Source organism: Ranitomeya variabilis, chromosome 1 (genome assembly GCF_051348905.1).
Source record: "Ranitomeya variabilis isolate aRanVar5 chromosome 1, aRanVar5.hap1, whole genome shotgun sequence".
Lineage (NCBI taxonomy): Eukaryota > Metazoa > Chordata > Amphibia > Anura > Dendrobatidae > Ranitomeya > Ranitomeya variabilis.
In genome coordinates, this window is record NC_135232.1 from 228,612,127 (window position 1) to 228,638,258 (window position 26,132).

The following is a 26,132-nucleotide window of genomic DNA, read 5'->3' on the forward strand; positions in this document are numbered from 1 at the left end:
GATTGTCCTTTATTTTGCACGGTTTACATCAGGAGTACACTTAACTGTACCTCATTGCATTTAATGCTGTCCATGCTTTTCTTGTCAATGTTTTTCTCAGTTACTCTGAAGGGTCTTGAAGATCAGTTGCTCAGTGTCATTGTTGGCTTTGAAAGAAGAGAATTGGAAGAGCAAAGAGAACATCTAATTCAAGAGACCAGTGAAAATAAAAAATTGCTGAAAGATTTGGAGGACTCCTTGCTTAGAGAACTTGCGACTTCCACTGGTAACATGTTGGATAATGTGGAATTAGTTCAAACCCTAGAAGAGACCAAATCCAAAGCTACAGAGGTAACTATCCAATATCCCAGACTTGAAGGGGTTGTCTACCACTCAAACAAGGCCTTCGCAATCCCTATGTTTCCTGCCAGTAAAATAATACTTATACTCACCATTGGTGCTGGTGCCATTCCAGTGGTGTTGGTACTGGCACTCCTGAGGATGGTGAGACATAACAACGTAATGCTTCACTCCCTCCGGCTTCAGACAAATCAGACATCATGATGAAGACAACCGCAACTCTCACTTCCTCTTAATGTCTGATTTATCCAAAGGCGGCAAGAGTGAAGCCAGCACTGACTGACTGTAGGGATCATGTGACATAACAATGTTCCGGGATAGCCAGTGCCGACACTGCTGGAACAGTCCCGGAACCAGAGGCGAGTATAAGTGCTTTTATTTTACTAGGGGCAAATATGCTGTTTGAGACAGGGTTGTTCAAGTTGTGGACAACCTCCTTGATAAAAATGTTTAATGTAGTGCTTAAAGTGTACCTGTCACATTGGTTGGTGGGGATTTGGACTTTGGACTGACCTGTACATTTCTCTGTTTAAACACTTTTCAAATTGACAGGTTTACCGTTGTACAGATTCAGACTTTCTATATGGGGATTCCAGCAGATCAGATCTCAGTCGGAGGTGCACAGCACTCTGCTGAGCACTCCTGTCCCTTCTTTTTCAATAATTATTTATATAGCGCTATCATATTCTGCAGCGCTTTACAGACATTATCATCGCTGTCCCTAATGGGGCTCACAATCTAAATTCCCTATTAGTATGTCTTTGGAATGTGGGAGGAAACTGGGGAACCCGGGGGAAACCCATGCAGACACGGGGAGAATATACAAACTCCTTGCAGATGTTTTCCTTGGTGGGATTTGAACCCAGGACCCCAGCGCTGCAAGGCTGCAGTGCTAATCACTGAGCCAATGTGCTGCCCTAATTGGTTGAGGTCTCAGCATCTGACCCTTCTCAACATCTGACATGTCCCGACAACATATTTCAGTTTAACTGAGCTTTAAAGATGCCTCCCTATACATTATCGGTCATGGTTCTACTTTCAACCCTGTGCTATAAAGTGTTTCCAGTGTTGGGACATGACCAAACCTGTGTGTAAAGGGGGCTCGTTGGCGGTTCATTTCAATGACCAAGCCAGACCCTTCTCCTTGTGGGCAATGCATAGACAGAGTAGAGGCAAGCTTAACTATTGAAATGAGCAATTAGCCGCTTTTTCACAAAGCAATAGCCACGTGTCGATACACGGGAGTGTTACCTACGTGTGTCCCTGTAATAACAGTTATTGGATGGGAAGAAATCATGCACAGAAACCCATATGAACATGATTTGCAGCATCATGAACACTTTTTCACATTGAAATTGTTCCAACCACTGCAAAATATTTCATAACCAGTATGCCCCTTTTAACAAATAATATTTTTATATTAAAAGTATATAAAGCATTAGATTGTCAAGTGAAAGGGAAGAGGCAAAACTAATGTGATCAAAAACAGAACGGTACATTGGCTGCTCGAACCACGAGAACAATCAGAATTGCAAAAATAACATATAAACCCCTAATGGTTGCTGTTAATAACATGGGAACTTTTTTTAGGACCCTAAAGGCTAGTGATTATATGGTCAAGCGCTTAAATAGAAAGATGGGTATGAACGGCACCGAATGCTGTACTTTATGTAGAGATGTATAAGTATACTCGATCCTTTGTAGATCAGGATGTTCAGAGGCTAGCTACTGACATGGGTGGTGCACAACTTATAAAATAGAAAGTCCATGAAGTAAATGAGAGAAGAGAAAGTAGCACTCACCCTTCTGTGCAGTATAAGTGTTGTCCTTTATTTGCGATCAACAGATTACAGACATTTTCTGCGGCGGCTGGTGAGGAGAGGGGTGCGGGGAGTGAACGACTGGACGACGGCCGTTTTGCGCTCTTGCGCTTCTACGGGTCCATGTCTCTGTGGTGATAACACTTCCTATATATAGGGTGTGACTATCACAGGTGATGAATATACAATTAATATGTCACATTAAAAACAATGTTACTAAAAAGCGGACTGCACATTAATACAACTTACGGTATAAGAAAATTGCCATATCTAATTTATCATTTAAGCCCAAAAGGCCCTGGGCATTAGCATGCATAATCCATTTGGCCTCACACTGTAATAGTAGTTTGTTATGATCTCCACCCTGCGGAGGAAGCTTAACTATTTCCAAGCCTGCAAAATGTAGCTGGCTAGGATCGCTACAGTGTTTTTCCTTCATATGTTTAATAAACCGTACGCGTCCTTTGCTTGTTAATACCGAATTATAATGTTCACGTCACGAAATCTGATTATATGGTCATTTTACCTTCGATGGAATGTGTATTGTTTATTCTTTCTTGCTCTATGTTTTACTTATACAATGTGCTGTTGTTAATTGACGATTGTAGTACACATTTATCAATGGCAATTTTATACTTTTAGGTGTCTGAAAAACTGAAATTAGCGGAGCGGACTGCCCTGGATATTGATAAATTACGAGATGGGTATAGACCAGCTGCTAAGCGTGGAGCCATACTGTTCTTTGTCCTTTCTGAGATGGCCTTAGTCAACTCAATGTATCAGTACTCTTTGTCTTCTTTCTTGGCGGTCTTCGATTTATCTCTGCGGAAGTCTCTTCCCGATGGAATACTGGCCAAAAGATTGAAAAACATAATGGACACCTTGACATTCAACGTTTATAACTATGGATGTACAGGTCAGCTCTTTAGAAATATATTGAAATTGCACTTTATCTATTTGTCCATCTTATAGACCTGTGATATGAGCGCAACAAATAAGCTGATCCTTTTCATTCAACATGAACATTTTCTTCTTAGAATAATTATATAGACACATAACATAACTTACAGAGGAGATGTGGTAAAATATCAGGTTTACTAATCTATATGGACCAAATATGTATTTTCTGCTGAGAAATCAAATGTACAAGGGTGAGTCAAAAACTATCCACACTCCAGTAAAATTAAGGGTATGTGCACACGTCAGGATTTCTTGCAGAAATTATCCTGACAAAAAACGGACATTTCTGCCAGAAATCCGCATCGCATTTTTTCATGCGTTTTTCACACGTTTTTTGTGCGTTTTTTTTCAAATGCATAGAATTGCGTGAAAAACGCAGAAAATCCGCAAAATTAATGAACATGCTGCTTTTTTTACAGCGATGCGTTTTTTTCGCGGAAAAAAACGCACCATGTGCACAAAACATGCAGAATGCATTCTAAATGATAGGATGCATAATGTATGCGTTTTTAATGAGTTTTTAAAGCATTTTTATCACAAAAAAACCTGAACGTGTGCACATACCCTAAATCATCTGTGGGACGCACTATCGTATCAACTCTTTCTAGACGAGGTTGCTGCCTCCCCACTCACTGTTGTGCAGGCTTAAACATGTTATGGCAGTTTATTTGTGACTGTGGTGCCAGAAACAATGGCTGTCCCACTTGTGATTGGCATGAAAGGAGAAGCTGTGATTCATTTTTTGTGGTCTGAGTGTGTGTCTGCTGCCAATATTTATCGAAGACTTTGTGCACAGCATGGAAAAAGTGTTTTGTTGTGAAGAAGTGTGTATGTATTGTGGTAGTTCAACCTAATCAGCAGTACACAGAGGTAGAAAACAGGAACACTGTCTCTTTAAATCTTCTGTTGGTTTATTATTTTGTAAATGGTATAAACCAACATGAAAAGAGAAGTAAACACAGCCCTTCGGGCAAAACAGGAGGACAAAAAAAAATGTTGTAGCACAGTCCATACATCTGCGGCAAGCTGTCCGCTCTGGAGCAACACAGTCTTTCCTCCTCAGGACACAAACCACTGGAGATCCTATCTCCAGCCCTACTGAACCCAGACTGCCTCTGGACTGGAGGCCAGCTATTTAAGCCTCAGACCACACCCTGGGGTGGAAATAAGGGAAAAGCAGGGAGATTATGTAATAAAATGACGCATTTGTCTCTTCTGATTATTGGGCAAAATAAATTCTGCAGTCTTGGTGCGGTTAATTTTTGACTCTGCCTCATATATATCAGACCTAAATTATACTTGCTTTTAGTAGTATATATTTGATCAGAGGATTGTGCATTTCTAAAATAATACAGTATTCTTTCTGGTGCCCCTAAATCCTTCCCCTGACCGCAAAACTATCACAAGATGCAAAGGGTTACTACAGAAGACCCCTTTATCACCATCTTGGTACTCCTGCAGTATTGCATTGTATGTAAAGCAAGCAAACGATTGCAGGTTCCAGATACCTAAGGGAACTAAAAATAAAGTAAAAATTAAAGTTTATAGAGATACAGAAAATGTTTTTTAAAAAAATATAAAAGTTTGAATCACACTTTTCTCTTTCTATAAATAAAAACATTGAAAGAAAATAATAAAAAATACTTGTTATAGTCATGTCTGTTTCATAAAAATGTAAAATAAAAAGTTAGAATTTATTATCAATCAAAGTAAGAGCTTCAACTTGCCATATAAAAAAAAAGCTAAAAACTAAAAACAGAAAAGATACAGCTCTCAGAAAATGGTGCAACAAACTAAACATCTTTTGTTCCAAAAGTTCCAAATTATTTTTAGCCACTAAAGTATAAAAAAAACTACAAAATTTTGTTATCACCGTAATCATACTGACATGAAGAATCATGCTGCCAGGTAATTTTTACAGCACAATAAACACAGTAAAAAATTAAAAATAAATGAAAAACAATGGAAGAATTGCATGGCTTTTTTTTCAACATTTTACCCCACTTGCAATTTTTAGCCCATTTTTTAGAACATTATATGGTAAAACGAATAGTGTCATTCAAAACAACCACTCATCCCGCAAAAAAAACAAGCATTTACTAAAAAATGTTATGACACGCTGAAGAAGTGTAGAAAGAAACAAAGAAAAATGGCCTATTCAAGAAGAGATTAAATGCAGGAGGCAAGGAGACAGTTTCTATGTAGAGGGCAACAGGGATACCGCTGATATTTCCTGTTACTTGGTGTAATGAGCAGATTCCCAATAAATCACTACCAGGCACAACTCGGTGGGTTCTTTTTGCAGGAAACTAATAGGAACCTTTTCTTTCAGGCTTATTTGAGAGACATAAGTTGCTGTTTTCTTTCAATATGACCATTAAGATTGAACAAGCCGATGCCAGGGTGCCACAGGAAGAACTGGACTTTTTCTTAAAAGGTAATAAAACTACAGAATGGCTCACTTCTAGGTGCACCTCAGTTAAGTTCCTCAGTTCAGTTGTCTTTTTAAAGTATAAGTTATATTTCTTCTTGTGATTCAAATTCAGGGTTTGATTTACATTGTCCTGGTTCTGACCTTTCCTTCTCTTCTAGGAAATATCTCCCTGGAGAAAAGCAAAAGGAAGAAGCCATGCTTTTGGCTCCCTGACCAAGGCTGGCAGGACATCATGCGCTTGTCGGAACAATTCTCATCATTGTTTGGGTCGCTTCCTGATGATGTAGAGAGACATGAGTCGGAATGGAAAGCTGTAAGTGGCAAATCCAAGGTCTATGTTATACCACATAACCTGCAGACTAGGGAACCCGTCAGTCGATTCATGCTGCCCAAACCATGGCAGCTTGTATCAGAGCCTGGCTGTGATATCTTTTTCTGAAAAGATCCAGCTGGGTACTATAGGGAGAGATGAGATTAGTCTGGCACAGCCCCTGGCCGGCTTCTCTCTTCACTGATCTGATTGATAGGTCTTTCCATGGGAGAGCCATGTCAATCAACAAGAGCAGTGCGGGGAGGCAGTGTGGACTAATCAGGTCTCGCCCTAGGGTTGGATCACTAACTATGGTTTCTCTGAAACTGGAGCGTTTCAGAAAAAAACATACCTGGCTACAACCATCCAGCCAGGCTCCGATTTATGCTGCCTGTGGTTCGAGCAGCATGAATCGACTGACAGGTTCTCCTTAATGGTTATTAATATAACACCTCCTATTATTATACAATGTATGTGTAGCAATCAGGTGCCAAGGAGATTCATGAGTAGTACATAATCTATAGAAGATTGCAATCTATGGTGGGTAATATACGGAGGATTCTAAATAATACGTCACTTGCCTTTCAGACAAAGCAATACCAATTTTTTAAGGGGTTATCTCAGGATAAACATTAATGAGGCATGCTACCAATGATCAGCATGGCTTCCTATTATTGGGCATGATTGCTATATCCTAGTGACATGCCACTATTTTGAGAAAATCCCTTTAAAGAGGTTACATGTCATACATTGTATACAGGAACCTAGAACTGTGTGATCGTCTGCATGCTTCTTAGTGAGGAGGGTCATGGTTATAGAAGAGCTTCCTGTATAGTGACTATCATAGCTCTGGGCTTCTTCCCTTTCGTGCTTATGGCCTCTGTAGGCCTAAATACATCAGCACAAATGCCTCTGTACACATCTGAGAGCTCCTATGCATCCTGACAGGTACAGGAATGCTGTGAGCAGGACGCGGCGAGGGAATATATTCAGAGATCTAGTAATCTTGGACAAGACGATCAATGTAATCATTCAAGATACTTATTTAGATATCCAAATACGATGTCATCTTGCTCAGTCTCTCTAAAACCTTCCACGTCTATCACTTTTCTTATTCAGTGGTATGACCTGGATACTCCAGAACAATACCCCTTCCCTTTAGGCTACAAAGACAAACTATCCACCTTTCAAAAACTGCTTCTTCTCCGATGCTTTCGAGTAGACCGCGTCTATAGAGCTGTGACCGACTATGTGACTGTCACCATGGGAGAGAAGTAAGTACAATAACTGTCGAAAAGCGATTTTTGTACCACTAGTCCAAAATAAATTCAAATCAATGAAATATCTTTTTTTACTCATTCACTATATTTATAATTAATAGGTCTCCTATTTGTAACTTTTCAGCTGTCACAAAACAACAATTCCCAGCATGCCCAGGCTCTCATGTGGTTGTAATATTAATAATAATACTTTAGTCATTATGTCTATTGATATGAAATGCCTGTGTTATAGCATATTTGCAGGAACGGAGACCTGGAGCCAGTGTGACCAGACGGCAGGATAAAGCCCCACTGGGAGCAGCCACATTACAGATTATAGGTTGCCTGTTAACTATGTCGCTGCTGGAAAGCATCTCGGCAGCACGTCTTCTTCATTCTCTGTCTTCTCAGTAGCCTCTGAGGAATTAACTTATCTGTCATTTAGTATCTTTTATTTAAAAATTATAAATGTTGATTTTTTACAGTCCGTTTCTAGATACCGTACATGTATGTAATGTGCCGTCAGAGCTGCTTTGTGGAACTCCACAGAGATCCTTATTAACCACTACTACTGTATGGTACTGATGACCTATCATAAAGATAGGTAATCAGTATCAGATTCATGGGGGTCCGGCACCTGGCAGCCCCACTGATCAGCTCTTACCAGCTTCACCAGCAGCCCGAAGTGAAATGTGTATGAGTGGAGGGGCAAAGCACCATCACACTGCTTAGTACTGCTTTCATCTGTTCTTAATAAAATAAATATATTTATTATTTCATAATATGGATCATTACACCCCATAGATACGTGCAGCCACCAGTCATAAGCTTTGAAGCTATATTTGAACAGAGTGTTCCTACATCACCTATTGTTTTTATCCTGAGTCCTGGGTCTGATCCCGCTAGTGACCTCATGAAATTGGCAGAGAGGTCGGGATTTGGAGGAAATCGCCTTAAGTTCCTTGCCATGGGTCAGGGGCAGGAAAAGGTACGTTTCTCGTTTAGTTGTCTAATGGCTTTGTACTATGTCCATTTTTGCTTTGACATGTAGATTTTTGTCTTACATCGGGATTTGTACACTTTTCATGACCTTGTACATGAATATCAGGGGTTGTATGGTGCTTAGTTTCTTGAGATACAATTGCAGAGATTCTTGTTTAGGTGTTAATTGAATGGGACACTGGGGCCGATGATTCATACATTTTAGTTTGTGTTATTACTTATATGTATTACTATTGTTATGGTAGGTGGCACTTCAGCTCTTGGAAACAGCAGTGTCTCGTGGCCAATGGCTTATGTTACAAAACTGTCACTTGTTGGTAAAGTGGCTAAAAGATTTGGAGAAAGCACTGGAGATGATAAGGAAACCACACCCAGACTTCCGCCTATGGCTCACCACAGATCCCACCAAAGACTTTCCTATTGGAATACTTCAGAAATCCCTCAAGGTTTGAGTTATGGAAATAGAAAATAAAAATAATAATAATTTGAGTATTAAAATCAGCTGCATGGTGGCTCAGTGGGTAGCACTGTTGTTTTGCAGCGCTAGGGTCTTGGGTTTAAATCCCACCAAGGACAACATCTGCAAGGAGTTTTTATGTTCACGTGTTTGCATGGGTTTCCTCCGGGTTCTTCGGTTTCCTCCCACACTCCAAAGACATACTGATGGGGAATCTACATAATGAGTCCCAATTTGGACAGTGATGATCATGTCTGTAGCATGCTGTGGAATATGATGGCGTTATATATAGCTCTGGCAAAAATTAAGAGACCACCACATCTAAACCCTGTCATGGGCAGCCCGATCTCAAGACCTGAACCCCATTGAAAAGGATGATGGATAGTCACAAGCCATCAAACAAAGAACTGCTCAAAGCAGTGTGAAAGACTGGTGGAAAGCATGCCAAGACGCATGAAAGCTGTGATTAAAAATCATTGTTATTCCACAAAATATTGATTTCTGAACTCTTCCCGAGTTAAAACATTAGTATTGTTGTTTCTAAATGATTATGAACTTGTTTTCTTTGCATTATTTGAGGTCTGAAAGCAATGTTTTTTAGTTTTTTTTTGTTTTTTTAATTCTGACCATTTCTCCTGTTCAGGAACTTCGGAGACGTTGTCTGTAGTTTATAGAATAAAAGAACTATTTACGTTTTACTGAAAAATATACCTATAAAGAGAAAAATCAGACAAACTGAACATTTTGCAGTGGTCTCTTAATTTTTGCCAAAGCTGTATGTAAGCATAACAAATAATAGACAATTAAATTGTGTTTAGAAGTAAGGGGATATTGGGTTACAAGTGTTCCTAGGAATCCTTAGATCCCAATCATCGGCCCTTCTAAATGCAATCCCGTATTTTGATTATCGACTCTAACAAATAACCACAATCTCGTATCATGAATATCTGCACTCATGTCTGAACACAAACTTTCATCCCAATTATCGGCTCCTACTTCTAAAATCAATCTCGTATCCAGATTATCAGCCCTTCTTCCCATTATTGGCCTCTCTAAACAGGCCAGCAATTACTCAACGAACAAACACAAGTGATGTGTTGCCAATTACATGATGTTTTATGCACACAAACGATTATATTATAATGTATGCATGGAAGTGTTATCTAAAAAGGCCGTTAAACGCTATTGCCGATGGCTGTTTAACTGCTGTCTAAACCCATCTAAATGGGCTTTAAGTTTTATTCAGAGGAGAATTCTATTTTCTAAATATATTAAATATCTATATAATCCAACCATATGAAAATATAGAACTAAAAAAAAAAAAAATATGGTGGAAAACAAGTTCCAAAGCAATAAAATAGCGACATTTAGTCAGTTAAAAGAAACAAAAATAATAATTGTGCTATAATTATTTTAACTTAACAAAAGACCATACATTAAAATATCTTGTCCATTTCCTTACAGGTTGTTACTGAACCTCCTAATGGGCTGAAGCTAAATATGAGGGCTACGTACTTTAAGATCTCTCATGAAGCTCTTGACGCCTGCCAGCATCCAGCCTTTAAATCCCTGGTCTATGTGCTGGCGTTCTTCCATGCTGTGGTGCAGGAGAGGAGGAAATTTGGAAAGATTGGCTGGAATGTTCCTTATGACTTCAATGAATCTGATTTCCAGGTATGATCTTACTAATACTACAATGGCCATGTCCAGCTTGCAGCATTTAGAAGCTATAAGAGAAGAACCTATGGTGACTGGTAACAATCAAGACTTCCAGATTTGCACTTTATGGCAAATAAACCTTATTCATTAACTAATTCCATCCTGTTTTACACCAGCCCATAGACTATAGAGTACATATTAATCCTCCAAATATTCTCTTCAGTTTCTGAAAACCAAGATTAAATGTAAAATCTATCAGCCCATTGTTTAACAAATTAGACAGACCTTTTCAATCATCTCTTATTGTAATAGATTGCTGAATCTGTTCAATATGGTAGAATGGGAGTGTTATAAGTTTAACATGAAACACCAAACATGACTATGATATCTCTATAATTCGGATTAATATTACATTTCCCAAGGCCAAAAATCCTGGAGCTTGGAACTGTAGATGTGATCATGTTCCCTGATCAAAAATATATCTGTGAATTGTGATAATAGCAGATTATTTGAGATATCGCATGAAAATATTGCATTTCCATGTGATGTTCCTGGTATGGACTAGAGATATACAATCTACTTTAGGCGCAATTAACTTCCCTGCATATTTAGCACTTCTTTGCAAAGGAGAAAACACACAGAGAACATTTGGTTTCACTATAGACTGGCTCACTACTTGTTAATATAATTAGGTGTTCAATGATATTGTCACAACCCAGCTCTCGGGTGACCCTGGACCAGGGGCTCCTTCCCTGTCCCTACCACTAGGGAGCTCCCTAGCTCACCCTATTACCGAGAATGCTTCTGAAGGTGAAGATGCCGGGGCTGCCACCCTTGCCTTATCTCCTGAATCAGCCCTCCATCTGTTCTCTTCCCCCATCCCGGGAAGAGGGGTGCTACTGTGCACTGCAGTACACCAACTCGACAAACAACGCAACACAAACAAGGGTAAACTGAAAACACCAAGCATAGAAATATTCACTCACGTATAACAGAGGAATGCATCGGGGAGTGGAGGATGGAGGAATAACCAAATTAAGAGGAGGGAAGGGAATTATCACACTTGCAAACCACTCAACAGTCACAGATACAGTGGGTATGGAAAGTATTCAGACCCCTTAAAATTTTTCACTCTTTGTTTCATTGCAACCATTAGGAAAATTCAAAAAAGTTTTTTTTTCTCATTAATGTACACTCTGCACCCCATCTTGACTGAAAAAAACCAGAAATGTAGAGTTTTTTGCAAATTTATTAAAAAAGAAAAACTGAAATATCACATGGTCATAAGTATTTTTTTTGCAAGCTAATTTCCACAAGTCCATGACTTTTCCTTCTTGTTGTTGCAATTTGAATGTTGAGGAGTATATATCTTCTTGACACGGTTACATTTCTAGCAATGGACTCCATAAGGGCTCATGCAGACGACCGTATTTTCGGTCCAAGTGCGATCTGACAGAACATCGGATAATGTTGTTCTATAGGGTTGAGTCTATCTGAGGAAAAAGAAATTGCTGAATATCTGAGTTTGATATGATATTTGGATCGCACTCAGCCATGTCAATCAATGGGTCTGTCAAAAGAAAAATCAGGCCACACTTGGATTACATTCGAGTGCAGTCCGATTTCACGGGCTCACAGAATGAAGACCTTTTTTCCATCTTCTCTGCATTTGAAAAATATCGTATCACGCTCTGATCAGTGTGGTCAGTGTGATTAACATAATCAGACTGAATTTCTCGGATGAGAGAAAATCCGATCGTGTGACCGGTTCGTCGGAGTGACCCATTCCTTGACTGTTTGTAGACTCGACTATGACAATGTTTATATGAACATTTATTGGTCATCAATGGATCGTGCTAATTGGAAAAAAAACATCTTTCATGAAGTATTTTTCTGGTTTCTACATCTTCAGAATCTTGCAGATGGGTGAATATGAGGTTTCGACTGCCTGCTTAGTGGTAGATTATAACCGCGCACCTTGTGTTGTTTTTTTCAGGTGTGCATGGAAATTCTGAACACGTACCTGACCAAAGCCTTCACACAGCATGATCCCAGGATACCCTGGGGCAGTCTGAAGTATCTTATAGGAGAGGTCGGTTTGTCTGCACTGCAGCTATTTTCTTACTCTCATTGATCTCTTCACTCTCTGAAATCATATTCATGCAGCTTCCTGTAAATCCCCTGGAATTAGACGTGCAGGCTGTATTCCTAGCATGGCAGTCAGCAGCATCCTCCAAATCCATAATTGTGTTGGCTTGTGCTGCTTACACTGCAGCGACTCTGGAGACATATTAAACTAAGTATAGACAATAGCATCAGATCAGTGTAGTGTAAAAGTGATTATATGCTGGATAATGCATACAGCTTAATATACCTATATATTTTATGGTTTCTTAACCCTTAACGCCTGGGCAATTTTTCATTTTTATGCTTTCGTATGTTTCCTTCCCTTCCTCCAAGAGGCTTAACTATGTGATTTTTCTGTCAACATAGCCTGGTGAGGGCTTGCTTTTTGTTGGGGGGGACAAGTTGTAGTTTTGAATGACACATTCATTTTACCATATTTTGCGCTGAAAAATGGGGAAAAAAATCAAGCTGGATGAAATGGTGAAAAAAGGCAATTATGCCACAGTTTTTTGGGTTTTGATCACAGGTTAAAACATGACCTGTAAACATGATTTTATATGTCAGTATGATTACAATGATGCCAAACTTCCATTTATTATTTTTCTTATTTTACTTAAAGGGAACCTGTCACTAGAAATAATGGAGTTAGCCTGCATATATGGGGTTAATCTGCTGGTTAACAGCATTATGATGCTGTCTAGCGCCTGCACGCAGCCGAATGCAGCAGGGACAAAATTATCTTTATTCTACCCATCAGCATTCTGTATTCAGTCATAGGAGCGGGGGGTGGGGTAGCGTCGGTTCAGTGACCGCTCTGCGTATACAGGTCGGCCCCTGTAGCCACACCTCCTGCCCTAACTGACAGCACCGCCGGTCACAAGGTAGAACCATTGTCAGTCACGGCCGAGGGCGCGGTTACAGCGGCCGCTCTGTATACTGAGAGTGGTGACTGAACCAGCCAGTGGCGTATCCGGGGGGGCAGCCGGGGCATGTGCCCCGAGCGCAGCCGACAGGGGGGCGCCAGCGGGCTGCCTGATGATGCGGCGGTCCAAGGAGGGGGTTGGCAGGGCCAGGGAGCGGGGGCTGTCTAATTATACTCACCTACTCCTGGCGTGGTCCCTGCAGGTCCCTGGCTGCCCGGCGCCCCGGCTTCTTCATGTACTGAGCGGTCACATGGTACCGCTCATTACAGTAATGAATATGCGGCTCCACCTCCCATAGGGGTGGAGCCGCATATTCATTACTGTAATGAGCGGTAACGGTGACCGCTCAGTACAGGAAGAAGCAGCAGCGCCGGGGAAGCAGAGACTGCACCGCGCCAGGAGCAGGTGAGTATACGGGGAGGGGAGCGCTGCGCTGCGCGATATTCACTTGCTCCTCGTTCCAGTCGCCGGCCCGTCTTCTGCAGTGACGCTGAGGTCAGAGGGCGCGATGACGTAGTTAGTGTGCGCCCTCTGCCTAAATGTCAGTGCAGAGGAGGCGGGAGATGGAGCGGCGCCGGAACGAAGTCAGGTGAATATTGAAAGTGCCGGGGGCCTGAGTGATGGAGAGGTGAGTATGTGATTATTTTTTTTTATCGCAGTAACAGCAAATGGGGCAAATATCTGTATGGGGCATCTTATGGGGCCATAACATTTGTGCAGCACTATATGGGGGCCATAATGTTTGTGCAGCACTATATGGGGGCCATAATGTTTGTGCAGCACTATATGGGGGCCATAATGTTTGTGCAGCACTATATGGGGCCATAACGTTTGTGCAGCACTATATGGGGTCATAATGTTTGTGCAGCACTATATGTTGGCCATAATGTTTGTGCAGCCCTATATGGGGGCCATAACATTTGTGCAGTACTATATGGGGCCATAATGTTTATGCAGCACTATATGGGGGCCATAATGTTTGTGCAGCACTATATGGGGGCTATAATGTTTGTGCAGCACTATATGGGGCCATAATGTTTGTGCAGCACTATATGTTGGCCATAATGTTTGTGCAGCCCTATATGGGGGCCATAACATTTGTGCAGTACTATATGGGGCCATAATGTTTATGCAGCACTATATGGGGGCCATAATGTTTGTGCAGCACTATATGGGGGCCATAATGTTTGTGCAGCACTATATGGGGGCCATAATGTTTGTGCAGCACTATATGGGGCCATAACGTTTGTGCAGCACTATATGGAGCAAATGTCTCTATGGAGCATCTTATGGGGCCATTATTAACCTTTGTGCAGCATTATATGGGGCTCCTGATTCAATATGGATATTCAAAAACACTTAACCTACTGATGTCTCAATTAATTTTACTTTTATTGGTATCTATTTTAACATTATGGAGATTCAGGAATGTACCTTGGCTTGGTCATACAGTTTTAATAGTTAAGGTTCAAATGGGGGAAGTTTGGGGGGGGGGGGGGGCACCAAACTGATCCTTTGCCCCGGGTGCTGGAAAGGCTAGATACACCTCTGGAACCAGCGCCAGCCCCGCGTCCATGACTGAAAGCGAATGCTGGCGGGAGAATAAAGTTCATTCTCTCCCCGCTGCATTCAGCTGCGTGCAGGCACCAGACAGCATCATAGCGCTGTTAACCTGCAGATTAACCCCATTTCTGCAAGTTAACAGAATTATTCCTTGTGAAAGGTTCTCTTTAAATAGTGTAAAAGAAATATGTTTGTAAGAAACTTATTGTTCACATGTTTTGATACCCCAATTGTTTAAATGTTTCCATTTTTTTCTTGCACGGTGAGGCTACTTTCACACTAGCGTTAACTGCATTCCGTCACAATGCGTCGTTTTGCCGAAAAAACGCATCCTGCAAAAGTGTTTGCAGGATGCGTTTTTTCGCCATTGATTAACATGAAGCGACGCATTGTGACGGATTGCTACACGTCGCACCCGTCGTGCGACGAATGCGTCGTGCAGTGGCGGACCGTCGGGAGCAAAAAACGCCACATGTAACGTTTTTTGCTCACGACGGTCCGCTTTTTCCGACCGCGCATGCGCGGCCGGAACTCCGCCCCCACCTCCCCGCACTTCCCCGCACCTCACAGTGGGGCAGCGGATGCGCTGGAAAAATGCATCCGCTGCCCCCGTTTTGCGGCGGGGACAACGCTAGCGTCGGGGACCTCGGCCCGACGCACGGCGACGGGCCGAGCCCGACGCTAGTGTGAAAGAAGCCTGAGCTGATGGTTTTGTTGATACTACTTTGGAGAAGATACAATGTTTTGATTGCTTCTTCATGCTTTTTTTTAGGGAAGTGTGGTAACCGAAAAAACTTCCCTGGTGTTTTGATATTTTTTTCTCTTTACTGTGTTTTGTGTATGAGTTAGTTAAGTTCTCACTTTGAAAGACCAGACTTTTACACACACAGTGATACCAGATAGGTTTAGTTTTCTATTTTTTACATTCCTGTATTTTTAATGGGGAAAAGGGGAATGATGTAAATTTCTCTGAATTATTTTTTACATCTTTTAACATTTTTCTTTTAATTTCTTACTCTTATTTTTAGCCCCCCCGAGTGGACTTGAACCTGTGATCATCTGATCACTTATACTTTACACTGCAGTGCGAAAGTATTGTAGTATATAGAAAAATCTTGTTCTTTTTTGAAGCTTAACCCATGGTTTAGTTTCATAGGAGTACTAAGATGGCAGTGAAGAAGGCCCACCATGGTAAACCATTGGTTCCCCACGATCATGTCACTAAAAGCCGATAGAAGCAATCAGAGATTGTCAGCAGCGGTTAAATAAATAACCCCTTCACAACATATGACGTAAACATATGTCATATGTAGTGCTGATGCACTGCTATGTATAGTACAAGTGATCAAACAATCGCAGATTCAAGTCTCCTAAGAAAAATTTTAAATATAGTAAAAAATTAAGAAAAAAGTAAAAATATGAAAAAAAAAACAAAAGTTCAAATCACCCCCCTTTTATCCCATTAAAAAATAAACAATCAAGATAAAAAAAAAACACATTTGGTATTGCTACTTTTGTAAAAGTCCAATCTATTAAAATATAAAGTAAATTCATTTGATCGTTAAATGGCATAACAAAAAAAAATTAAAACGCCAGAATTACTGTTTTTGGCCGCCGCAACATTGTAGTAAAATGCAAAAAGAGGTGATCAAAACATTGTATCTACCTCAAAATAGTATCAGTAAGAACACCAGCTCAGGGCTCCCTCACCCAGCCCCAAATCCTGAAAAATCAAAATGTTATGGGTCTTGGAAAATGTCAGCAAAAGCAAAACAAATTTTCTTACACATTTCCAATTTTTTTTTTCACCACTTAAATAACAAAAAACTATACATGTTTGGCATCTGCGGAACTTAGCTGTGGTCACCATTGTTAGGCACAGATGCAGGCTACTTAACTTAGATAGCATATACCACATATACTGCGCCCTCAGGTCCTGAGCCCGCTCCACATCAACACACCATGATCAACTCTATGACAGACATACAGCATGAGAAATAAGTATTGAGCACGTCACCAATTTTCTAAGTAAATATATTTCTAAAGTTGCTATTGACATGAAATTCTCACCAGATGCCAATAACAACCCATCCAATCCACACAGGCAAATAAATCAAACCATAGATGTTATAAATTATGTGTAATAATGAGAAATGACACACGGAAAAGCATGTCACCAATTGAAATCTATCAGTAATTAGAAAGTAATCCTACCACTTAGTGAAAAATAATATCAACTGATTGAACTGATGGCCTATAAAAATGTTTCATATTACCAAGGTGCAACACAAGAAACATCTCATGATGGGTAAAACCAGTGAGCTGTCACAAGAGTATCACAACCTTATCGTTGCAAAACAAACTGATGACATTGGTTACAGAAGAATTTCTAAACAACTGACAGTTCCAGTGACCACTGTTGGGGCCTGTGACAACATAGCATTTAATCTTAATTATCCAGACATGTACTTTCAATAGGCCAGGAAACATAGCTATTATCTTTATGTTGACTTTTGAATTTATTTGTTTTTCTTTGGTTGGTCAAGAAACACAGACAATTGTACGTATGAGTCTTTAACGTTGACTCTTGAGTATTGCAGTATATTGTGTTGTTATCTTAGATGACAGGGACATAGGATAACTGAACAGTAGATGTTTGTTAATATGTTGATTACACATTGAACCAGGACAGCTAGTTAGTTGACCTGCAAAACAGAGGAGGAAAAACTAAGCAGATTGATTAAATACTCAAACATTGACAGTTAAAATCAGTCCTCCCCCTGCCCTTTGGATGATGACCTGCACCACAGTTGTGGCTATAAAAGGGTGGTGTATCATTCTACAAGAAGAGTCAGAGAGAGACTTTACAAAAACCACAGCCAGGACAACATGACTTCACCAGGAGGGACACAGATTTGACTTTCTACAGGATGCCAGCTTAATGGACCATAGCCCTGCACTGGCTGGAAGAATACAGATCTACTCCATTGACCATTATTGAACCCTCAAACACGTTTGGAGAATCCAGGTTGGGAAGAAAGAAGAAAGAAAGAAAAATCCAGGAGCTACAAGCGAGGAGGGAGAACGGATATGACCCTTCTGTAAATTGTTGTTTACATAGGTTTTTCATGAGGGTATGTTCAGGCCCAGACAAATAGTAAAGGCGCACTTTAGGTAATTTGACATCAGGGACAAGATCTATAGTACAATCATTAAGACGATGGGGATGTAATGTCTCCACCTCTGTTTCCGAAGTTTTTCCAGTACCCCTGCAGACCCTCCAGACTAGCGAAGCATATTTGTGCAGAACTGAGACATTTCTTATGACATTTGAGGCTCCATTTAATCTCCTTCTGACACCAATAATAACAGCATTGTGAATAAGCAGCCATGGAAGCCCTAATACCCCAGCAGGTAAATTATCCAAGACAAAACAGGAAATGGATTCAGAGTGAAGTGCAACCACTTGAAGCATGAATTCCACCATTACCCATTTAACAAAGTTCTGAAGTAGCACTGTTTTGTCAATAGCTAATAATTGAATGGGTTTTTCCAGACTAACTGTTCCTAATTTCAGAACCAGTCCCGAATCAATAAAGTTAGCTGCAGACTCGTAGTCAATGAAAGTCAATGCTGGCAATACCTGATTCTTGAAGGACACAACCATATTAAGCAGAACTTTATCTGAGGAGAAAAATGGTACCTGGAAGTCTGGGTGACCCCCTCGACAATCACCTAGACTTAGGTGTTTTCCCACCGGCTTGTTTACTTGTGGGTGAGTTGGACAGTTTTTAAAAATGTCCTGTGAGACCACAATATAGACAGAGTCCAAGATCTTGTCTAAGTCTTTTCTCCATAGCATGAAAACTGGCAACTTCCTCCTCCAATGGCTCCACCTCCGGTAAATAGCCCTGCTCCAGAGGGGTATAATGGGCACCAATTCGCTCACCACATCTCCTACGGTTTCTGTGGTCCATCCGCATGGACTGGGTCATGGCCTCTACCAGAAAACAAGGGGAATAATGATGAACCCAAGCATCCTTCACAGTCTTGGAAAGACCTTTGCAGAACTGGCTCCTGAGAGCTGCATCATTCCTTAGAACTTCAGTGGACCATTGCTGGAGCTCGGAGCAGTAGTCCTCAGCAGTGCAACCCACCTGTGCCAGGTTCATGAAGTTTGCCTCAGCAACCTGGAGCCTGTCGTTTTCCTCATAGAGCAAAGCTAAGGCATCCAAAAAGGCATCAACCGGAGACTATTCTGCCCCCCCCCCCCCCCTTGCAGTAAGGACATGATTATCCCCATCCAATTATCTGACCCTGGTGATGTGTTCAATACTTATTTCACCCACTGTATCCATCATGGGTTTTTAAGAGGGTAGTGCAAATGTGGATCTTCTCATAGTAGCCACTTTAACAAGATTTTGTCATCAGGTTTTTACCACCTAATCTGAGAACAGCAGATCCTGATTCCAACGATGTGTCACTTAGTGGGCTGCGGGCTTTATTTTTGATAACATCACTGTTTTATCAGCTGGAGATTATCACTATAGGACTACTAAACTTGATGCCATGTAGTCCTCCATATTCATTAGCTCTGTATAACCCTGCTCCCACCACTGATTGACAGCCCAGTAAGTGACACATCGCTGGAATCGGGATCTCTACCCCCAAACCTGCTGTAAAAAAAATCTTGTGACAAATTCCCTTTAAAAGGTACTTACTCTGAAGTGTTAATGCTACTACTCCATTGTTGGAGGTAATGGTGGCGTCTTTGAGCAACACAACCGAATAGTCTAGGTCTAGGAGATCTGGTGGAAATCTGATGCCTTGTCCTTAATTATGACAACTATTAAAGCACCACGCCAGCGTTTTTGTTTTTAGTACACCACTGGAGTGGTGCTTTAAATGTAATTCCCTGCTCCCTGTCTCATACTCACTTGCCGCCACCTTCATCGTTTTCCAGCGTCGCTCCTGTCGGTCTCTGGCGTGACCTGTCGGCAGCTGCAGTATTTCATGGAGCAGCGCGTAGGTCATTTTTCTGTGCAAGTCTATGAAAGCCTGGCTCTCATAGACTTGCATCGGGAGCTTGTGATGTAGCTTCTGACTTCCGACTGGTCAGAAGCTGCGCTCACAAGATGGCGCTGCAGGACCGGAGTGGTGCCAAAAAATGGCGGGGGACTTGCATTTAAAGCACCACTCCAGTGCTGAACAGAAACAAAACGCTGCAGTGCTACTTCAATGAAAGGGGCAGAGAATTTCTATCCCACTTACTACATGTAATTGCAGTGAGACCACATATCTGGATTAGCTTTTGTATTGTAAGCTATTCACATTATTACGTTATTAGTTACTGTGTATTTCTGTAGGTCATGTATGGGGGAAGGGCCATTGACAGCTTCGATCGTCGAATTCTCACCACCTACATGGATGAATATTTAGGCGACTTTATATTTGACACTTTCCAACTGTTCCATTTCTACAAAAATGACGACGTTGATTACAAAATTCCAAGTGGAGACAAAAAAGATGATTTTGTCGGTAAGATCAGTGTTAGGATTAATAAAATATTTGTCCTAATTATCAAGGCAGGAGACTGACCTTAATCTCTAATTACATGATATCAGCCTGTTAGTGGCTCATGACTTTAGTGTAGACTTTGTTTCCACTGAAAAGAGCAAGAAAGAAATTGGATTCATATGAAACAATCAGCAGGTGAGTTGCTGTCAAAATATCCTGTGCCGCATATTCAAACTCTGTATTAAAAAATGAATACTGAGTAGCATTACGTACTTAAATACTGAAAAACTGGAAAATATTTTATTATCAAACTATTTTTTTATTTGAACGGTTTCATATATTGATTTTGGTTAACAGATGAAATAGAATCGCTTCCCCTTGCAAATACCCCTGAAGTGTTTGGTCTGCATCCAAATGCTGAAATTGGATACTACACACAGGCAGCTAGGGATATGTGGTCTCACCTCCTGGAACTGCAGCCACAGACAGGTATGAGAATTGGCGTCACCAAGTTATAATTTTGTTTTCTGCTGTTTAAATAAGTTGTCTGGCTATAGCATATTGATGACCTATCCTTTTGTATAGGTCATCAATATCAGATCTGTAGTGGTCCTATTCATATTTATAAGCTCTGTTCTGCAGTACCTGGCAGCAGCCGCTACTAATGAATGGAGCTGTGATTTGCCACTGCATTCAAAGTGGTTACAACTGGCACTTACTAAAGGAAATAACATGTCAGACCCCCACTGATCTCATATTGATGTGACTGGAGAACCCCTTCAATGCTGCATATTGAACATCGTTGAGGAATATTGGTATGCCCTTTGCAATACAGAAATTCAAGGTTAAGTCCAGCCATGGACTCACATTTTTAGTCACAATTAGAGTCTGAATAAAAACTATTTAAAACTGCAAAAGAATGTATTACACGATACCACTGATTATAACTTAGTGCCAGTTCCTCTTTAAAGCACCACTCCAGCGTTTTTTTTTATTTTTTAGTTCAACGCTGGAGTGGTGCCACTAAAGTAAGTTCCCTGACCGTAATATTATATTTACCAGCTCACGTCTTCAGCTGTTCTCGACGCTGTGCCGTTCCCAATGCACTGCTATCTTGTGACTGAAACTTTTGACTGATCGGAAGTCAGAGGTGACAATCACAAATTCTCTATGTAAGTCTATGAGAGCCTTTTTCTGGCCCCGTTCTGGCTCTCGTAGACTTACATTGAGAAGTGACTTCCACATCTCCCAGAAAACATTGGAGCGATCCGGCGGGTCACAACATGCTGGAGATCGACTTGTGCGGCACCGAGAACAGATTAAGGTGGCGGCTGGTAAGTATGACGTTAGGGGCAGGCAACTTAGATTAGTGCCACCATTTCATCGGTAAAACATAAAATGCTTGGTTGGCGCTTTAACATACCCTCAGCCCACTATGTACAAAACTTCACGGGTGAAACTCATCACACCAACATTATCTTTGCCAGATACCTGGCACGCAACCTCCGATCCTCACAAGATCTCCTTCTCTACTCCCCTCTTATCTCCTCTTCCCACAATCACATACAAAATTTCTCTCGCGCATCACCCCTACTCTGGAACCCTCTACCACAACACATCAGACTCTCACCTACCATCGAAACCTTCAAAAAGAGCCTGAAGACCTACCTCTTCCGGCAAGCCTACAACCTGCAGTAACCGCGGATTGACCAAACCGTTGCACGACCAGCTCTATCCTCATCTATTGTATCCTCACCCATCCCTTGTAGATTGTGAGCCCATGCGGGCAGGGTCCTCTCTCCTCCTGTACCAGTTGCGACTTGTATTGTTTAAGATTATTGTACTTGTTTTTATTATGTACACCCCTCCTCACATGTAAAGCGCCATGGAATAAATGGCGCTATAATAATAAATAATAATAATGTAAATCTTAGTTTTACTATTTCTACAGGTGAATCGGGCAAAGGTATAAGCCGGGATGAGTACATTGGGCAGGTGGCAAAGGATATTAAGAACAAGCTGCCACAAGTGTTTGATTTGGATCAAATTAGGAAAAATTTTGGGCTAGAAATATCACCAACCACAGTGGTGCTACTGCAGGAGCTAGAAAGATTTAACAAGCTGATCGTACGCATGTCCAGGTCTCTAGCTGAACTTCAGAGGGTGAGTACAATGATGACATGGTGCCATCTTTCCCAACCCACCAGCCTTTTTATCTTTTATATTGCCAAAGCTTTTATATCTAACACTAACACTTCATTCCCGGCCTCAGATAAACTCCTAATACAGTAATCATTACTACAACTAGGAATAACAGATCATGAATATTGGGGATCGCAAACCATTCTTTCATCCATTTCTTTCTGTGGAGTAAAAAAGGAATATACCGTAACTTGTGGGTCAGTACATTACCTTTATTCTTTTATGTCTACAGGCTTTAGCTGGTGAAGTTGGAATGAGCAATGAATTGGACGAAGTAGCCCGAGCACTATTTAATGGTCAGATTCCAAGCATATGGAGAAAACTGGCACCTGATACCCTAAAATCTTTGGGAAACTGGATGATTCATTTCAGGACACGTTATAATCAGTACACGTCATGGGTATGATATAAGCTTTCGGAACTCCGACTGTTCTGTGTGAATTGTACCAGCTGCAATGGCTATCTAGATATAGTTGAGTGAAAAAGTGTTTGCCCCCTTCCTGATTTCCTATTCTTTTGCATGTTTGTCACACTTAAATGTTTCAGATCACCAAACAAATTTAAATGTTAGACAAAGATAACACAAGTAACACAAAATGCAGTTTTTAAATTAAGGTCTTTATTATTAAGGTCTTTATTATTAAGGTAAAAAGAAATCCAAACCTACAGGCGAAAAACAGTGTGAAAAAGTGATTGCTCCCTAAACCCAATAACTGGTTGGGCAACCCTTAGCCAGCAACAACTGCAACACTCTGGAGGAATTTTGGCCCACTCATCTTCGCAGAATTATTGTAATTCGACCACATTGGAGGGTTTCTGAACATGAACCGCCTTTTTTAAGGTCATGCCACAGAATCTCAGTCGGATTAAGGTCAGGACTTTGACTAGGCCACTCCAAAGTCTTAATTTTGTTTTTCTTAAGACATTCAAAGGTGGACTTGCTAGTCTGTTTTGGATCATTGTCCTGCTGCATAAACAACTGCACTTAAGCCTGAAGCCACGAACAGATGGCCGGATATTCTCCTTCAGGATATTTTGGTAGACAGCAAAATTCATGGTTCCATTTACTACAGGAAGTCCTCCAGGTACTGAAGCAACAAAAAAGCACCAGACCACCACATACCACCATATTTTACTGTATTATGTTTTACCGTTATGATGTTTCTTTTCTGAAATGCTGTGTTACTTTTACACCAGATGTAATGAGACATACACCTTCCAAAAACTTCAAATTTTATCTCGTCAGTCCACATAGTATTCTCCCAAAAGTCTTCGGGATCATCAAGATATGTTCTGGTAAAACAGAGATGAGCCTTTATGCTCTTATTACTCAGCAGTGGTTTTTGTCTTGGAACTCTGCCATGCACTGACCTTAACTGAGGCAAGTGAGACCTGCAGTTCTTTGGATGTTGTTGTGGGTTTTTTTGTCTTGGATGAGTCGTCGCCTCGCTCTTGGGGTAATTTTGATCTATTGGACACTCCTGGGAAGGTTCACTACTGTTCCATGTTTTTGCCATTTGTGGATAATGGCTCTCGCTGTGGTTCGCTGGAGTCCCACTGCTTTAAAATATGGCTTTATAACCTTTTTCAGACTGATAGATCTCAAATACTTTTTCTCATTTGTTCCAGAATTTCTTTGGATCGAGGCATGATGTCTAGTTTTTGAGGATGTTTTGGTCTACTTCACTTTGTCAGGCAGGTCCTATTTAAGTGATTTATTTTATAAACCTGTAAAATCTCCTAACTCATCTCAGATCTGCAACTCACCTACCCAAAGTGTTAGATTTTGGTTCTGGGAAACAAAGGTGTCCTAGATAACTATAAATGCTGTGATTCTCTGTATTTTGGCGCAATACACGATCAGTCAGATAGTGTTCATTTATATCTGCATTCCTGTATGTAAACAGTAGTAAGCAAATGATACGGTACCTACGATGAATGTTAATGTGAACCATTTTGTATTTGGTTTGTAATGACGCATATTTTCTTCATTTGTGTGTTTGTTCCATTTAGTTTTGATTGTTTCTGAAAACAAAACCAAAATGTGAATATATCTTGATATTTTTCACAATAAAAATGATCTGATTGAAGTGATTTATTGATTGCGAACAGATGTGGCAGTAATCGGGCCTGGGTGTAGCTAAGAAATTTGAATCAGCTTTCCAAAAATGTAATAAATCACAGTTAATTTATGTTTTAAGGGGTGGGAGGCAATCACTTTTTCAAACAGGGTGCTGTAGGTTTGGATTTATTTTTCCCTTAATAATAAAGACCTTTAACCTCTTTCTGCCAGCTGACGGAATAGTACGTCAGCTGGCAGAACCCCTGCTTTGAGGTGGGCTCCGGCGGTGAGCCCACCTCAAAGCCGTGACATGTCAGCTGTTTTGTACAGCTGACATGTGCGCGCAATGAGCGCGAGCGGAATCGCGATCCGCCCGCTCTCATTAACTAGTTAAATGCCGCTGTCAAACGCTGACAGCGGCATTTAACTAGCGCTCCCGGCCGCGCGGCCGGAGTTACGCGCACCGCTGACCCCTGTCACATGATCGGGGGTCATCGGTGCATTGCCATAACAACCAGAGGTCTCCTTGAGGCCCCTATGGTTGTTGATGGCCGATTGCTTTGAGCGCCTCCCTGTGGTCGGCGTTCAAAGCAACCCTGCATTTCTGCTACATAGAGGTGATCTGTGCCTCACCTCTATGTAGCAGAGGTGATCGTGTAGTGCATGCTTATAGCCTCCTATAGAGGTTATTGAAGCATGCCAAAATTTAAAAAAAAAGTATTTAAAAATATAAAAAAATAAAAAATATATAAAAGTTAAAATCACCACCCTTTGCCCCAATCAAAATAAAACAATAAAAAAAAAATCAAACCTACACATATTTGGTATCGCCGAGTTCAGAATCGCCCGATCTATCAATAAAAACAAAGGATTAACCTGATCGCTAAATGGCGTAGCGAGAAAAAAAATCAAAACGCCAAAATTACGTTTTTTTGGTCGCCGCAACATTGCATTAAAATGCAATAACGGGCGATCAAAAGATTATATCTGCACCAACATGCTATCATTAAAAACGCCAGCTCGGCACGCAAAAAATAAGCCCTCACTCGACCTCAGATCACGAAAATTAGAGACGCTACGGGTATCGGAAAATGGCGCAATTTTGGTTTTTTTTTTAGCAAAGTTTGGAATTTTTTTTTACCACCTAGATAAAAGAGAACCTAGACATGTTCGGTGTCTATGAACTCGTAATGACCTGGAGAATCATAATGGCAGGTTAGTTTTAGCATTTAGTGAACCTAGCAAAAAAAGCCAAACAAAAAACAAGTTTGAGATTGCACTTTTTTTGCAATTTCATCGCACTTGGAATTTTTTTCCCGTTTTCTTCTCACGGCATGGTAAAACCAATGGTATTGTTCAAAAGTACATCTCGTCCCACAAAAAATAAGCCCTCACATGGCCATATTGATGGAAAAATAAAAAAGTTATGGCTCTGGGAAGGTGGGGAGCGAAAAACGAAAAAAGCTCCGGGTGTGAAGGGGTTAAACATACAGTTGTT

General features: G+C 40.9%; 1 protein-coding gene across 1 annotated transcript in view; it reads left to right on the forward strand.

The window, feature by feature from the left end:
- The window catches only part of DNAH10 (dynein axonemal heavy chain 10), a 167,035-nt gene that overhangs the window by 136,634 nt on the left and 4,269 nt on the right, over window positions 1-26,132 (forward strand). Inside the window, exons 64-76 of the mRNA XM_077293221.1 lie at window positions 101-330; window positions 2,802-3,075; window positions 5,452-5,556; window positions 5,712-5,866; window positions 6,983-7,137; window positions 7,927-8,110; window positions 8,370-8,570; window positions 10,046-10,255; window positions 12,237-12,332; window positions 20,220-20,391; window positions 20,728-20,859; window positions 22,322-22,533; window positions 22,805-22,972. Of these exons, the coding sequence (XP_077149336.1) occupies window positions 101-330; window positions 2,802-3,075; window positions 5,452-5,556; window positions 5,712-5,866; window positions 6,983-7,137; window positions 7,927-8,110; window positions 8,370-8,570; window positions 10,046-10,255; window positions 12,237-12,332; window positions 20,220-20,391; window positions 20,728-20,859; window positions 22,322-22,533; window positions 22,805-22,972 (2,294 nt within the window). The remainder of the gene's footprint in view (window positions 1-100; window positions 331-2,801; window positions 3,076-5,451; window positions 5,557-5,711; window positions 5,867-6,982; window positions 7,138-7,926; window positions 8,111-8,369; window positions 8,571-10,045; window positions 10,256-12,236; window positions 12,333-20,219; window positions 20,392-20,727; window positions 20,860-22,321; window positions 22,534-22,804; window positions 22,973-26,132) is intronic.